Below are 16,622 nucleotides of genomic sequence, written 5' to 3'. Positions count from 1 at the left end.
CAAGAGCAATTCTGAAAAGCAGAAAAAAAAAAATGCCGGTTTGCATACTCATAGTTGGCAAAAAACCACGTGATGTAATTCCAAAAGGAGCCATTTTAACGATCTCCTTGAGACTGTTTTATTTCACTTCAAAGCCCTGAATGGCTCTAAACGGGGGCCTTGTGGACTTAAAAGTCCTATTCTTTATAAAATAATTAAAGCCTTTCTTGCTGATAAGAGGCTAATGATAGCTTGTGTGTTCACTGTACACAGTGTGAATTTCAACTATTTCTGCAGCCTGAGAGCGAACATGAGTCCGTAAATGAGAATTTTGCTGCCTTCTGACCTTGTCTCGGGTTAATGAACCGGTTCATGAGCGACCTGGATCTACAGCATGCCAATTTATAAAAACATGCCATTTTACACTTGAAGAAGGGTCGGCAATTATACCATGCACATGTAAGGCTGAATGTCGACATGCCACCAGTTGGTGGCCAATTACTTAGTATACAGAACCGAGAGGTGGTGCTGTGTGACGTGAGCACCTAATGTAGATGGTGACTCAGTACTGACCTCTTCACTGGAGCGTCTCCTGTCTGTTCATCTACATAGTCTTGTTTCAGCTCCTCAGGTACATCACTGTCACTGTCGTAGTCCTGATACACGCTCTTCTCCAGCTCATCTGACTCATACTGCCGAGTGAGGAAACAGAACGGAAAATCAGAATGAGTCATTAAAGCCAAAAACTGACCAAAAAAAAAGTAAACAAACACTACTGCTCAAACGTGTTTTTATAATACTCTTTTATTCAGAAAAAAAAAATCCATTAAATTGATTTCAAAGCGAAGACTTTTATAATATTACAAAAGATTTCTACTTCAAATAAACGCTTTTCTCTAACAAAGAAAAAGTATTACAAATTCCAAAAACATTTAAAAAATCCTGGGAGACCAGCTAAAGCCATCTAAGGCCAGCAAACCAGCCAAAAGGGAAGACAACTGATGTGTAAAATGAGAAACTAAACTAAGCATATCTCAAAAATAGCACAATGATTCAGCCTTAATTCTCTGAGATTCAGTGTCAAAAACGTGCTGCAGGCTCAACGTAGATAAATGTAACCTTAAACAGTGAATGTAAAGCTGACAGATGCATTACACTGTATCTAGTTACTAACAAAACAGCATGGAATACTTAAAATCTGACTTTTTCCGCATCATGATCAGGTCCCTAGTGCGTCTACCAAACCAGAAAACGTGAAAAAGGACATCCCAGTAAATGTTTTGACAAGCCTTTTCTGCAAGCACGTCAAAAAACAAGCATGTCAGATTTCGCTCCCCCGTGACATGGCGCCGTCATTTTGTTTTCGCAAATGACAACGGATACCAGTTCTAACGCCATGGAAGAAGTTTAAGCACAGCATGCTAACTGTTCCGTCATTGGCTGCACAGATGAGCACAGAACACTATTTAGAGTCCCAGCCTTAGAGACAAGAGAGCAGTGGATTTATTGATTTATTTACCGTATATTACGCTGCTGCCACACAGATCCCTTTCCCAGCTGTTTACCTTCACACACATAACCGACTGTTTTGTGTTTTTAACATAAACTTGTGTGTACTAGACAAGCGCAATAAGACATGAAAGAGAACTTAGTTTAGTACTCACATGACGTGTGACAGCCGCTTTCTGTGCACATGCTTTGCATGTGTGCGCTCAGAAAACCATATTTCGGAAGATTAAAATAATTTGGTTAAAAATGCTTGATTTCAGCTTGATATACATGATAATCTAAACCAAACAGACATTTTTTTTGCCAGAGTATGTGAGGTAGGAGCTGTAAAGACACAACTCTATTCTGGAAAAGGGGGCAGGGAGCAGCAGCTCATTTGCATTTAAAGAGACATGCAAGAAAACAGCGTGTTTCTGCTTCCACTCCAAATGGGCCTTTACAAAATTATATAATAAATGATCTGTGGGGTATTTTAAGCTGAAACTTAACAGACACATTCTAAAAACATCTAAGACTTATGTTACTTATTGTAAAAAGGGGCATAATATGTCTCTTTTAAAATGGTGAGCTTTACAACGCAAAACACTTTGTTCTCTCAGGGTAAAAGAACTTGTAACAAGGGCTCATACTCTCAGTCATCAACATACAGCGTTTGTTTTCATTACTGGAGCATCATCAGAGATGCCAAGCCCATCAGAGCTTTAATAATGATGAGTATTCTCTCCACATAGTAGTAATGGCCTCTGTCAATAGTTATAAGGACAATGAGCCACTTAACGTTGCAAAATATTTACGCATCAAATTTTCACTGTCATTTATTTTCTCCTTTGCAGCAGACGGTTTGGCAAGCAAATAATAAGAATATAAATGTAACTGTAAACAATCACAAAAGGCTTGTCTGCTAAAGCCTGATGCCAAATAGTAGAGGATAAACATTGTTGAAATCTGTTGAATATTGTAGGATAATATTGAAATAAAGAGGAATCAAGAGTTTAGATGGTCTAGAATTGAGTGGAATTTATCCAAGTACAAAACTGGATGAAAACATCATAAAAGACTAAAAGATATTAAATGAAAATTTGTTTTTTTTTTAAAGACAAAGCAAGCTGAAAATATGACATACCTTAAAATCATATTGCTAGAACCTATATGTGACCCTGAACCACAAAACCAGTCATAAGTGTGAATTTTTTTAAGCTGAATAAATAAGCTGTTCATTGGTGTTTGGTTTTATAGGACATATACAACAATTTGAAAATCTGGAATCTGAGGGTGCAAAAAAATAAATAAATAAATAAACAAAATAAAAAATAAAAATAATGGGGAAAAGCACCTTTAAAGTTGTCCAAAGAAAGTCCTTAGCAATACATATTTATAATCAAAAAATAAGTTTTAAAATTTTAAGGTAGGAAACTTACAAAATATCTTCATGGAACATGACATTTACTTAATATCCTATGTGATTTTTGGCATAAAAGAAAAATCTATAATTTTTTTCCCCTACAGTGTATTTTTGGCTACTGCTACAAATATACCCATGCTACTTATGACTGGTTTTGTGGTCCAGGGTCACATATGTTGCTCTGTTGACTGACACTAATGTTCATTAAACTATTACTTACCCCATTTGAAGCCAGAACGTCCTCGGTCTCCTCTTCCTTATTGTCTATCTGCATCTCAAAAGGATTTCCACCCTGCAGGTACTGTTCAAATAGAGAAAGCTCCACCGGCTCTGTGGATTCCGGCTGCCTGCTGGGAGATACTGAGGGAGAACGACACTGACCCATAAATTTAAACTCCTGAAAAAGAGGGAAAAACAAAACACATTTATCAGACTTCATATCATACAGATAAAAAAAAGTTTTTTAAAAAAGTAGGCTAGCTGGAGATTAAGTGGGTTAGGTTTAATGGAACTGGTTGAATGTCCAACGAGGAGACAAAAAAAAAGTAGCTCTAAAGGCTCCAATATACTTCGAATGAAATTTAAGAATGAATTAGTGTGACATTAATTTGAACAAAATCAAGTCAAAATGAAGTTTGCTTGGAGTTTGTTTCGGGAATTTTGAAACAGCTTGCCAATGCAAACTTTCTGGAAAAGTTCACTCTGTCTGGTAAACAACTTATATTGGTCCCTGGTGATATGTAATAGCTATAGTGTGCTCTTCTCTGGTTTATATCTTCTGTTTAGTCTTTGAAGGTTAGACTGACACTAAAAGCAACATGCGTTATAAAGTGCTTTATAAATAAAGGTGATGTGACATGACTTGACTGAAGTGCTGAACTGCAGAGCTGGTGCAAGTACAGTTGAAGTCAAAAGTTTACATAAACCTTGCAGAATCTCCAAAATGTTAATTATTTTACCAAAATAACAGAGATCATACAATGCATGTTACTTTTTATTTAGTACTGACCTGAATACGATATTTCACATAAAAGGCATTTACATACAGTGCACAATAATAGCTGAGGCTATAAAAATGACCCTGTTCGAAAGTTTACATACACTTTATTCTTAACACTTTTCTGTTACTTGAACGATCCTCACGCTTTCCAGCAATGACTGTATGATTTTGAGATCCATCTTTTCACACTGAGGACAACTGAGCAACTCATATGCAACTATTACAGAAGATTCAAACACTCACTGATGCTTCCGAAGAAAACACAATGCATTTAAAGCCCGGGGGGCTCAAATATGCAAAAATGCTGAAAAGCCAAAGAATTTGTGTGACCTGAAAGACTTTTCTAAAGAACAGAGCGCAGTTTAAATGCTCAGGACAAACAAGGGACTCGTGAACAACTAACACAAAAAACACTTTTGAGGATCATTCATGTAACAACACAGGATTAAGAATCAAGTGTATGTAAACTTTTGAACAGGCTCATTTTTATCAATTCAACTATTATTTTCTCTTGTAGACTATATGTAAACGTCTTTTATCTGAAATATCGTATTCAAGTCAGTACTAAATAAAATAAATAATCCCTCTTATTTTAATTTAACTAATTAACATTTCACAGATTCTGCAAGGTGTACGTAAACTTTTGACCTCAACTGTATATGCACATTGTTATGACTGGATGCTTTCTTAACTGCTTTTTTCTCACCACAGTCAATTCTGTTGTATTTCTGTGTCATTATTGAGAGAAAAGCATGTGGCATATATTTACATACTCTTCAGGTATTTCAAACTTATTTTAACCCTCAATGAAGAGTATTTTAAGTATATCAGGGCCTTAACTTTTCTGCTGAATATTAGGGGGCATTTAGGTTTGAAAATACACTTTTAAAAAGAAACTCATTCTGCAGTTTAAAATAATAAGAAATTATTACAAAATGAACAATTAAGCTGCAAGGGTGAAAGTGCAAAAGCTGAGCTGCAGCGCTAAGTGACCTAAAGCTTCTCACAGTTAAACCGCTTTGCACATTAAAGCTCCAGCAAGACGTCGTTATGCAAATACAGCTCATTAAAGAGCACAACTGATTATGCCATTCACTGATGTGCTTTTCATCTTTCTGTACCACACAAAACCAGCGGCGCTTCTTTTGAGAAAATACCTGTAAATATTCCACACAAAACGGAGTAAAAGGCCTATGAGAAAACAGTTTATCGAGTGAAAGACCCTGTTTAGCATATATTAATTGAAAGAAATGCATTTCGGTTTATTTGTCGGATACTCTCGGATGAATATACTTGCCTTCCAGGGTGTAATTTGTTTTGAGACGGGTGACACCCTGACTAGAAGAGAAAACAGCTTATGTTGGAATACAATCAGTGATGATGCTTACCCTCATTTATCAAGTTGTCAAGCCTTTCCTGAGATTTAAAATGCATATAAAAGTGCTCCATTACAGCGAGATGGGAAAACTGAAGGAAGATGATCTACAAAAACGCCTTCTATTTGCTTACGAAACCACCCACCGTGGACTGATCTCATTTCCAGGAAAGGCACTTTTTGACCCAGTAATCACAAGAATTTGTCTATAAACAGTGCTTGTTATGTAAGAAACCATGTTCGTATGCTTTTGGCTTGTAGCCATGTGTTGATTGTCATTGCGAAGCACGCACAAAACAAAAACTCTCCACCTCATCTTCATATGCAAATGCTAAATCCCAAAAGACTGCCAGCGATGCCAGTTGGTCGAGATCAGTCATGAATAAAAGACACATTGCTGCATTTCAATGTCTTCTCTGCGGCATTAGGACTTACGTGAAGCTGGGCAATACTGAAGTTGGACTTCACAGGGCACAGCTCCCATGTTTCATTTTCAAGAAACATTCGCAGCTCCTCCAGGCGAGTTCTGCAGGGGTACAAGGAGAAATGACAAGAGGTTGGCTTTTGTCAACTGAAGACCCTTTGCCATTCAACTCACTGAAAATGAAATGGGCTGGCAAAAACGGTTCAAGAAAAAGTCGATCAGTGAAGGAGGTTAGAGCAAGTCATGCTACAATGAGTGTCAAAGTGGCCCGCTGCCAGACAAGGTCAGTGCCAGCAGCCTCGTATAAAATGTCAACATCAAAAATTATAATTCACGATGAATGCTATGTGTAAACTTACAAAAGGACTAATCTCCAAAGAACATATCGGTAGTTCAGTTCAGATCATAAGTTGGGATGAGCTCTCTAGATTTGACATTTTAAAGGAGAAGTCCATTTCCAGAACAAAAATTTACAGATAATGTTGTTCATGTCTTTCTTTCTTCAGTTGTAAAGAAATTATGTTTTCTGAGGTAAACATTTTAGCATTTTTCTCCATATAATGGACTGCTATGGTGCCCCGTGTTTGAACCTCCAAAATGCAGTTTAAATGCAGCTTCAAACGATCCCAAACGCGGTTGTAAACAATCCCAGCTGAGGACTTCTATTGTGCCCCCCGATTTTGAACTTCCAAAATGTATTTTAAATGCAGCTTCAAAACGCTCTAAATGATCCCAGCCGAAGAAGAAGGGTCTTATCTAGCGAAATGATTGGTTATTTTAATGAAAATAATACAGTTTATATACTTTTTAATGTTTTTTTTCTGGTTTGTGACAGTCAGGGTATGTCGAAAAACTCCCATCTCATTTTCTCCCTCAACTTCAAAATCGTCCTACATCACTGTTTTACCTGTTTCGTTAAGGATGACTGATCTTTTTTTTTTTTGCACGTTCACTTTGCAAAGACTGGGTCGGTACTTCTGCAGCGATGTAAGATGATATTGAAATGATTTTTGAAGTTGAGGGAGAAAATATGATTGGATACAATACAATTTTTCGACATACCCCAACTGTCTTGAACCAGAATACACAGAGTTCAGGCAGAGCAAGACAAGACAAGCATTTGAGATTAAAAAGTATTTAAATTGTATTTTTTTAATAAAAATACCCAACCGCATTTGGGATCATTTGAAGCTGTATAAACTGAATTTTGGACGTTCAAACTCGGGGTACCATAGCAATCCTGAAATGTTTTCCTCAAAAAAACAATTTCTTTACGACTGAAGAAAGAAAGATATGAACATATTGGATGACAAGGGGGTGAGTACATTATCTGTAAATTTTTGTTCTGGAAGTGAACTACTCCTTTAAATACCACCTCTAGTCATGTCTTCAGTCCATGATATTTTTAACTGGTTCAAATTTGCACCACTAGAAGGAAAAACAAGTCCATTTTGTCCTCTAAGCCAGAGGGCACAATATACATTGTAATGGCACAATGTGTTAATGGCAACGCAGTGACAGCAGAGATTAAGCATTCAGAGGCCTGACAGATAATCGCTTTATGGATGCTATCCAACTGCTTGAATATTCAGAAATAATGGAAAGATGCCCTCTTTGGTAAGACGTCCTCCATCTCATTAAGCAGAAACGCTCTTTATAATGTTAACTACAGCAGCAGGGGTGGATATTTCTGCTTTGTTCAGACAGACAGCAACAATCTGATTGTTTGGTGTAATTGAAAATCACTATACTGTAGTTGTTTGTAGCGTGATCATCCAAAAAGCACATTCATTTTTTTGTAATTCATTTCAAGTGTTTGTTCAGAATTCAGAACATAGTCTGAATATACTCTCGCACTCATTCTTTCCTAGTGAACTACACAACATTCAATGCTTAGTGAATGAGTCAGCAGTTTTAGACAGTGTATGCTTGAATCCACAATAAGATGTTGTGAGAGACATGAGCAAATTGAGGCAAATTAACCAGTTTTCCAACCTCTCCATGACAGCAACGTACAGTTGCTGTCTCTAGGCACTGGTTTAAGATATATCATTACTACAGCAACTGATGCAGATGCACTGGATACAGACCACAAAATCAGATTTCAACACTTGCACAAGGACAATATGGAGAATCAGTCCTGTAGATTAGATTTGAAAATCAAAGCAATTTGCCAGCAGTGTGAACAAAGCCCCAGTTGGCTATCCTCTCTTACGAGTTACAATGCAGAGATCTGAAAACATTTTCAGGCTTGAGTATGTGAGAGGCACTTAAACACATAATTGCTTTTTACAACCCAGCATTGTAGATATATTCAAGCACAAAGCTGTAATATGAGATATTGTCATAATGTACAAATGTGGGTGTTATGTAGTTACTACATTAATCTACATCACTTTTTTATCATTTCTTGCATTTCCTGGGAATTTATCCAATATGTGACCCTGGACCACAAAACCAGTCTTAAGTAGCAGGTGTATATTTGTAGGAATTGTCAAAAATACACTGTATGGGTCAAAATTATCGAGTTACCTTTTATGTTAAAAATCAATAGGATATTAAGCAAAGATCATATTTCATAAATATATATTGTACATTTCCTTCCATAAATATATCAAAACTGAATTTCTGATTAGTAATATGCATTGCTAAGAACTTTGGACAACTTTAAAGGTGATTTTCTCAATATTTTGTTTTTTTGCACCCTCAGATTCTAAATATTCAAACAGTTGTGTCTTGGCCAAATACTGTCCTATCCTATCAAACCATACATCAATGGAAAGCTAATTTCTTCAGCCAGCTTTCAAATGATATAAATCTCAATTTTAAAAAAACTGACACTTATGACTGGTTTTGTGGTCCCATATGGCCTTGGTGTTGCTAGTACAATGCTACATTTTGAGCTAGAGGAACACTGTGACATTGAAAACATCTATATATTTCAGGCATGTTTGCAGTATAAAAATCATTTGCATGTTTAATTAGTCAACTGAGCACTAAAACAGCTTGAACAAATAAACAATACTATCAGTGGCCACAATATAGTCCTGTAGGAATGAATGCTTAAAACCTGAAAACTCACATTTTTGGAATTCCACTTCCATCATCCAGACATCAATGGTTTTTTTTTTAAATGGGTTTTTGGTTAAATGAGATTTTCACATTTTATTATACAACATAAAACCAATCATGTTTTTTTAAACTTTTATGTGTCTTGAAATAGGCAGTCACTAACAAGTGAGTGAGTTGGCTGGGGACGTTAGAAGATTAGTTCACTTTCAGAATACAAATGTCCTGATAATTTACTCACCCCCATGTCATCAAGATGTTAATCTTGATTAACAAGATGTTAATGTCATTCATTCGAAAAGAAATTAAGGGTTTTTGAGGAAAACATTCCAGGATTTTTCTCCATATAGTGGACTTCAATGGGGATCAACGGGCTGAAGGTCCAAACTGCTGTTTTAAAGGAGAAGTCCACTTCCAGAACAACAATTTACAAATAATTTACTCACCCCCTTGTCAACCAATGTCCTTCTGTCTTCAGTCGTAAAGAAATTATGCTTTTTGAGGAAAACATTTCATGATTTTTCTTAATATAATGGACTTCAATTGTGCCCCCGATTGTGAACTTCCAAAATGTAGTTTAAATGCAGCTTCAAAAGGCTCTAAACGATCCCAGCCGAGGAAGAAGGGTCTTATCTAGCGAAACGGCTGATCATTTTCTTTGAAAAATAAAAATTTGTATACTTTTTAAGCACAAAAGCTGGTGTAGCACAGGCTCTGGGATGCACGTTCACGACACTATGTACTATTGAATCACGTTGAAGGATCACACGGAACTACAGACCCAGTGTTTACAAAGCGAACGCGCAAAGACTAACAAAGCGCAAGTAAGTCAAACGCTGTTTACAAACAAAAAAAATGACAGATCATTTCGCTAGATAGATCCTCCTCCTTCGGCTGGGATCATTTAGAGCTCTTTGAAGATGCATTAAAACTACATTTTGGAAGTTCAAAATTGGTGGCACAATTGAAGTCCATTATATGAAGAAAAATCCTGAGATGTTTTCCTTAAAAACCATAATTTCTTTACGACTGAAGACAGAAAGATATGAACATCTTGGATGACAAGGGGGTGAGAAAATTATTTGTAAATTGTTGTTCTTGAAGTGGACTTCTCCTTTAATGCACCTTCAAAGGGCTCTGCACAATCCCATCTGAGGAATAAGTGTCTTATCTAGTGAAACAGTTAGTCATTTTCCAAAAAAAAAACAAACAAAAAAATTAAAATTAGAATTAAAATTAGAATTAAAATAAAATTTAAATACTTTTTAATCTCAAATGCTCATCTTGCACTAACTCTGCAATGTGCATGGGTGACTTCACCCATTACATAATAACTTCAACTCCGACATTGTTGTTTTATCTAGGGTTGGGTATTGTTTGTATTTTATCAATTTAGATTCTGATTCCGCTTTCGATTCCCGTTCTTATCAATTCCTAGTTTCGATTCCAATAAGATAAAAAAAAATTTAAGCCAAACATTTAGATGTCAAACATTTATTCTGTCTTTTTACAAAGTGTTCTGTTTCAGCTAAAAAATATGATGCCTATGGTTTCAAGATCAGTGAATGATTTTCTTTCGCTCTTTGATTAACATTAATGACAGGCAGAAAATTTATTAGGCTGCTGTCACTTTAACACCGAACACACGTGGATGTAAAAATACTGTTACACATACGTTTTCTTTCAAGACTGTTTACATTCAAGACAAAAAAACAGCTGTGTTTATATTACAGCCTATTGGCATATTTTTGTGCATATTGGTCAGTAAATGTAAAACAGAAATCAGTTCCGGCCCGGAACAAACTTTTTTGGAGTGGAAATGCACAGAACAGTTTGAGAACGGATACAGGCAGGGAACCCAAACCGGGACCGCTGTTCTCAGTCCTCATGCTTCAGATGAGTGCACTACACGCAAACAGTGTGCAAGTTCTTACCCGTCACACACTTAAATAGTTTAAAATAACATTAAAATGCGAACAAAGAAATCGTTAAGTGGAATCAAAATGCATATGTCTTATCGAATACTCGGTAGAAATTTGAAACCGGTTCTAAAATGGAACCGGTTCTTGATACCCAACCCTAATTTCACCTTTTTGTAAAGGGTGTTTGACTTTCTTTGCACATTCGCTTTGTAAACACTAAGTCGGTACTCCTGCCTATGTCACGTGTGACCTTTCCAACGTGTCTACGTAGTGTGTGAGGTCAAGCTAGTGCAAGATGAGCATTTGTGGATAAAAAGTATATATATATATATATATATATATATATATATATATATATATATATATATATATATATATATATATTTTTTTTTTTTTTTTTTATTTATTTATTTTTTTTTTTTTGAAAATGACTGATCGTTTCACTAGACAAGACCTTTATTCCTCAGCTGGGATCTTGTAGGGCCTCTTGAAGCTGCATTGAAACTGCAATTTGGACCTTCAACCCGTCAGCTCCCACTGAAGTTCAATATTTGGAGAAATGTCCTGGAATATTTTCCTAAACCTTAATTTTTTTTTTCGACTGAAGACAGACAGACATGAACATCTTGGATGACAGTAAATTTGACAGTAAATGACAGTAAATGACAGTAAATCAGTAATTTTTTTATTCTGAAAGTTAACTCATTTTTGGAGCGCCAACATGCCAAACAGGCAAATTCATCAAGTCCACTTGCCAAACTGTAGATTTTAAACAAATATTAAAAGAGTTATTCGATGCTTGATGGCGGTGACATTTAAGTCATGCAACTGTGACGTAGTTTGTTTATAGCCAACCTTTAGCTTTGTACTTCTGGCAATTGTATATATGCTCGGAAATTAATTTAAAATGTTGTGTTCATTTTGTGATTGATTTGTTTATGAACAAAACATGCAAGAATATTAAACTTCCATCAGTCACAGAGCTTACTGTCTGCAATGATCTTACAAAAATACATTTTAAAGCATCTCTCCTGTAACTGATAGTGAGGTTCAAGTTGGTCACAAACTGTTTATCTCACCTGTGATAGTTCTTAAAGTAGTTTACACTCTGCCTCTTAATGGACTCTTGCAACACCTCAGACTTGCTGCCGCAGAATTCCTCTCCCACTTGCATCAACCTGTCAGCCAGGGAGAAAAAACAAAAAAACTGACAAGAGAAAAATAAAAGAAACATGAAGTAGAAAGCGGTTCACTCTTCTAATTAACCCCAAAGAGTTACTTCACATCATACCAGCGAGGGCAGAAAATGGTGCCTCTATTCACACAAGTCAGTGACCCCAAGGCAGGATCAATACAGAGGGCTGCGGTTTCACACACAAAATGGCCTTTTAATTGAGCCTTGTTAATGGGGATGACCACACCACCGCTCTTGTTGAGGAACAAGCAGTTTCATTGATGCCCCCTGGCCCCGTTTGCTCTTTAGGGGAGTTTCTCATGAGGCAGAAGGGATGGTGGGGGAAACGGTGAAGTTGGTCCCTGCAGGCCAATCCAATTAGCACTAATGAGGAAGTGGGTCCCTACCTGCTGATAACATCCAGAACCACAATGAAGTCGTCGTACTTGAAGTTGGACACGTCTGTTCCCAGCAAATAGGCTTTCACTTTCAATTGGACGTCCTGGGGGCAGAAAGAGGAGGACGAGAGGTGGGAGGGCGAGTCATGAAGCTAATGAAGGACCGGAGAACAAACAGAGAAAGAAACGAGTAAATGAACGCACTCCCTACCTGCCAGATCCGCGTTAAGCCGTGCTCCAGCTTCTTTTTCACATAACTGCGGCCCACGGTGGATTCATCTGAGCCCTCTGCGCTGGAATCATCTACAAACAAAGGATTCACAGCACAGTTATTTTTAAATGTAGCAAATACTCCAGTATAATTATTATATGCTATTATGACAGAAGCTCAGGTAAGTCAGTCTAGCACATGATTTCATCAAGTCGCACATTATGAAGTTCAACCAGGATCTTATTTTCTCATAAAAACTTACTGAAATGATGAAATACTGACTGAATGTAAAAAACATTTTCATCAAAAGCATTAAAATTGACTAATACAGAATATAAGCCATAACTCCTTCATTGCAACTGAGATTTTTTGAGGCCAAAACCGCTGGAAACAATAACCATCACAAATTGCTCCATTCTGTCATCAGCTAAAGATGTTACAAATCGCATTCAAAACATTCCCACCCACGAAAGTAGATCGGAACAGATTGTTTTTGCAAAATCCCACCAAATGCTCCCAACTCTTTGGCAGCTGCAGCAGTGACAGTCACGATTACAAGGACCTTGACCCTGAATTTTCACAGTGCTATGCTAAAACATTAACAATGACATGCTCTTACAATGGGGTACCGAAGATGGTTAATTTTTTTGTGCAAGTGGTTCACATGGAACCAGGTACCAATAATAGATACATTTCACAACTGTTTTCAACTCTGCTGAAGGACAGATACACTATGACACAATCAGCCTGACTGTGTTCAGTATTAATGCTACTAAATGTATTCAGTCAGGAAAAGAGAGTAGTTTCTCTAAATTTGTTGTTTTATCAAAGGGTTACTCACCCCAAAATGAAAATTTTGCAATTAATCACTTACCCCCACTGATGTGCAACAAACCCGTGAAAGCTTTATTCGTCTTCGGAACAATTTAAGATATTATGGATGAAAACTGGGAAGATTTTGACTGTCCCATTGACTGCCAGGTAAATAGCACTGTCAAGACCCAAAAAAGTATGAAGACATCGTCAAAACAGTCCATCTGTCATCAGTGGTTCAATCTGAATTTTATCAAGCGATGAGAATACTTTTTGTATGCAGAGAAAATAAAAATTCTTTATTTAACAATTCGTCTCATCTGCATCACTGTAGTGCCATTTTGGAGAATATCCACTGGACGCAAACTGCGTATGCTGTTTTCTGTCCGCTGCGTCACCCGGATACGTTTTCTCTGTTTATTTACGCTTTGATTTAAAAGAAAACAGCATTGTTTTCGCAGCTGACAGAGAACAGCGTAACGTTTTGCTGTTTGCGTACAAGGGATACTGCCATCCGCTACGATGACACGGATGGCAGATGGACAATTTTGACAATGTCTTTCATACTTTTTTGGGTCTTGACAGTGGTATTTACCTGGCAGTCAATGGGACAGTCAAAATCTTCCTGGTTTTCATCCAAAATATCTTAAATTGTGTTCCCGAAGACGAATGAAGCTTTTACGGGTTTGGAACTACAAGGGGGTGAGTGATTAATGGCAAATTTTTTATTTTGGGGTGGAGTAACCCTTTAACACTCAGACAAAATATTGGTTTGAAAACAAATGATGTGTTTAAAAATGATTTAACAAAGTTAAAAAAAAGAAAAAAGTTAATCAAAAAGAAATTAAGGTTTTTGAGGAAAACATTCCAGGATTTTTCTCCATGTAGTGGACTTCAGTGGAGATCAACAGGTTGAAGGACCAAATTGCAGTTTCAATGCAGCTTCAAAAAGGTTTTTCATGATCCCAGATGAGGAACAAGGGTATTATATAGTGAAACAAATTTATATGGAAAAAGTCATGGAAAAGTCACCCGTGACGTAGGCAGAAGTACTGACCAAGCGTTTACGAAGTGTATGTGCAAAGAAAGTCAAACGCCCTTTACAAAAAAAGGTAAAACAACGATGTCGGAAAATTTTGAAGCCGGAAGATAAAATGAGATGGAGTCTTTTACCATAGCCTACCTTTTTTTTTTAAAAAAAAAACAAAAAACACACAGATGAAGAACCAACCATGCGTGATTATGTAATGTGTGAAGTCGCAGACGTGCATCACATAGCAAGTGCAAGACGAGCATTTGTGGTTAAAAAATATTGACATTTTTAATTTTTTTAGAAAATGACAGATCGTTTCACTAGATAAGACCGTTATTTCTCGTGTAGCCCTTTGAAGCTGCACTAAAACTGCAATTTGGCAACTGATCCCCACTGAAGTCCACTATACGAAGAAAAATCCTGTAATGTATTACACTAAGGTTTAACAAATTAATAAAACAAATTAAATAAAAATTTAATTAAAATTAGATTCAAATTTGGCCTGCATATGGTGTCTTGATCCTCAACCTACAATGAGTTTGACATTCCTGTCTTACAACAATCAGACTGATAACAGCTCTTCCTGCAACAAAGCAGCTGTCGCTCCTCATCAGGGGAAGTGTTCATCCTGACATACCAAAGTGAGTTTAATCAAAGAGGACAACTATCAGAGTCATCAAAATTTACCACCTAGATGGGCATCATCTATCTTGACAGAAGCTGCACCTGTTATGTAATGTGCACCAAACTAATCTGAAACAGGAACCTCAAAAAACTTCTGCGTCAGTTCATTATGAATTCATAGTGCTGCTTTTCATTGCTTTGGCCATTATGCATCCGCTCTAATGTAAAGAGAAGGATACTTACAATGAGAATTACGATATGACCTGCGGAGATGAGCGCAGCACGAGATGAGTGTATTAGGAGCGTGAATGTGGGCGACTGATCTTAATGTCTATATGCGCACAGCGTGACTGAGAGTGACTAAATACAAAAGCCCTTCAGGTGGGATTTATTCTGGACTGATACTCCAGCAGGCTCTTAGTGATACAACATAATTATCGTGTCACTGATGTGCAGTTTATACAAACAGTTCCACTCTCGCTGTAAGTCATCGCTAGAGAAAACAAACAAGCATTTACACACAAACCTCCCGTACAAAAAGCCAAATGCTCTAAAGAAACACTCCACCTGTCTGCCTTTATTTGCCAAAGGCCACTAAACCCTTCATACTGAAATGGAGCTGGCTTGCCAAAGCCAAAACTTTTGCAAAATCAAAACATAACAACATAAAATATAACAATAAAAAAGCACACAACACAAAATAAAAAATAAACAAATATGAAACAAAACTATACAAAAAACAAAAACAATACAAAACAAATAACAAAGCATAACTAAACAAAAAAAACAAAACAAAAAAGGTACAAGGTGATTGAGAATCTTAGCTAAACAAAAACAATACAAAACAAAACAAACAAAAAAACCACGAAACAACGCAAAAAAAACAAACACGAAACAATACGATGCAAACAAAATAATAAGCATCAAAAATTAAAACAAAAATTAAAACAAAAATTAAACAAAACGGCACAAGGTGACTGAGAATCTTAGCCAAACAAAAACAACAGAAAGCAAACAAACATGAAACAAAACAATAATAAACAAAAAACAAACAAAAAACAATACAAAGCAAACAACAAAGCAAAACTAAACAAAACATCAAAAAAAAAAAAAAACAAAAGGCACAAGGTGACTGACAATCACAGCCAAACAAAAACAATACAATACAAAAAACAAACATGAAACAAAACAATAAAAAACAAACATGAAACAATACAAAGCAAAACCAAACAAGAAAAAAAACATCAAAACAAAAAGGCACAAAATGACTGAGAATCTTAGCCAAACAAAAACAATACAAAACAAAAAAAACAAACATGAAACAAAACAATAAATAAAAATAAAAATCACAAAGCAATACAAAGCATACAAAACAAAACAAAAAAAACTAAACAAAAACATAAAATCAAAATAAAATAAAAATCAAACAAAAACTAAACAAAAAGGCACAAGGTGACTGAAAATCTTAGCCAGACAAAGACAATACAAAACAAACAAGCATGAAACGAAACAAAACAATACAAAAAACAAACACAAAACAATAAACCAAACAACAAAGCAAAACTAAACAAAAAAAAAACAAAACAAAACAAAACATCAATAAAAAGCACAAAGTGACTGAGCTTCTTAGCCAAATAAAAACAATACAAAACAAAAACAAACACACATCAAAACAATAAAAAAAACTAA

The 16,622-nt window shown here is 36.2% G+C and overlaps 1 protein-coding gene across 3 annotated transcripts in view; it reads right to left on the bottom strand.

Moving 5' to 3' along the window:
- Positions 1 to 16,622, bottom strand: part of vps50 (VPS50 EARP/GARPII complex subunit) — a 179,333-nt gene that overhangs the window by 73,556 nt on the left and 89,155 nt on the right. For all 3 annotated transcript variants that reach the window (XM_051137549.1, XM_051137550.1, XM_051137551.1), the window contains 6 exons: positions 12,464 to 12,555; positions 12,262 to 12,356; positions 11,760 to 11,858; positions 5,701 to 5,791; positions 3,111 to 3,287; positions 553 to 671 (listed from right to left, as the gene is read on the bottom strand). In XM_051137549.1, the coding sequence (XP_050993506.1) occupies positions 553 to 671; positions 3,111 to 3,287; positions 5,701 to 5,791; positions 11,760 to 11,858; positions 12,262 to 12,356; positions 12,464 to 12,555 (673 nt within the window). The remainder of the gene's footprint in view (positions 1 to 552; positions 672 to 3,110; positions 3,288 to 5,700; positions 5,792 to 11,759; positions 11,859 to 12,261; positions 12,357 to 12,463; positions 12,556 to 16,622) is intronic.

This window comes from Labeo rohita, chromosome 19 (genome assembly GCF_022985175.1).
Source record: "Labeo rohita strain BAU-BD-2019 chromosome 19, IGBB_LRoh.1.0, whole genome shotgun sequence".
Classification (NCBI taxonomy): Eukaryota; Metazoa; Chordata; class Actinopteri; order Cypriniformes; family Cyprinidae; genus Labeo; species Labeo rohita.
This window is presented reverse-complemented; position numbering and strand designations above follow the sequence as displayed.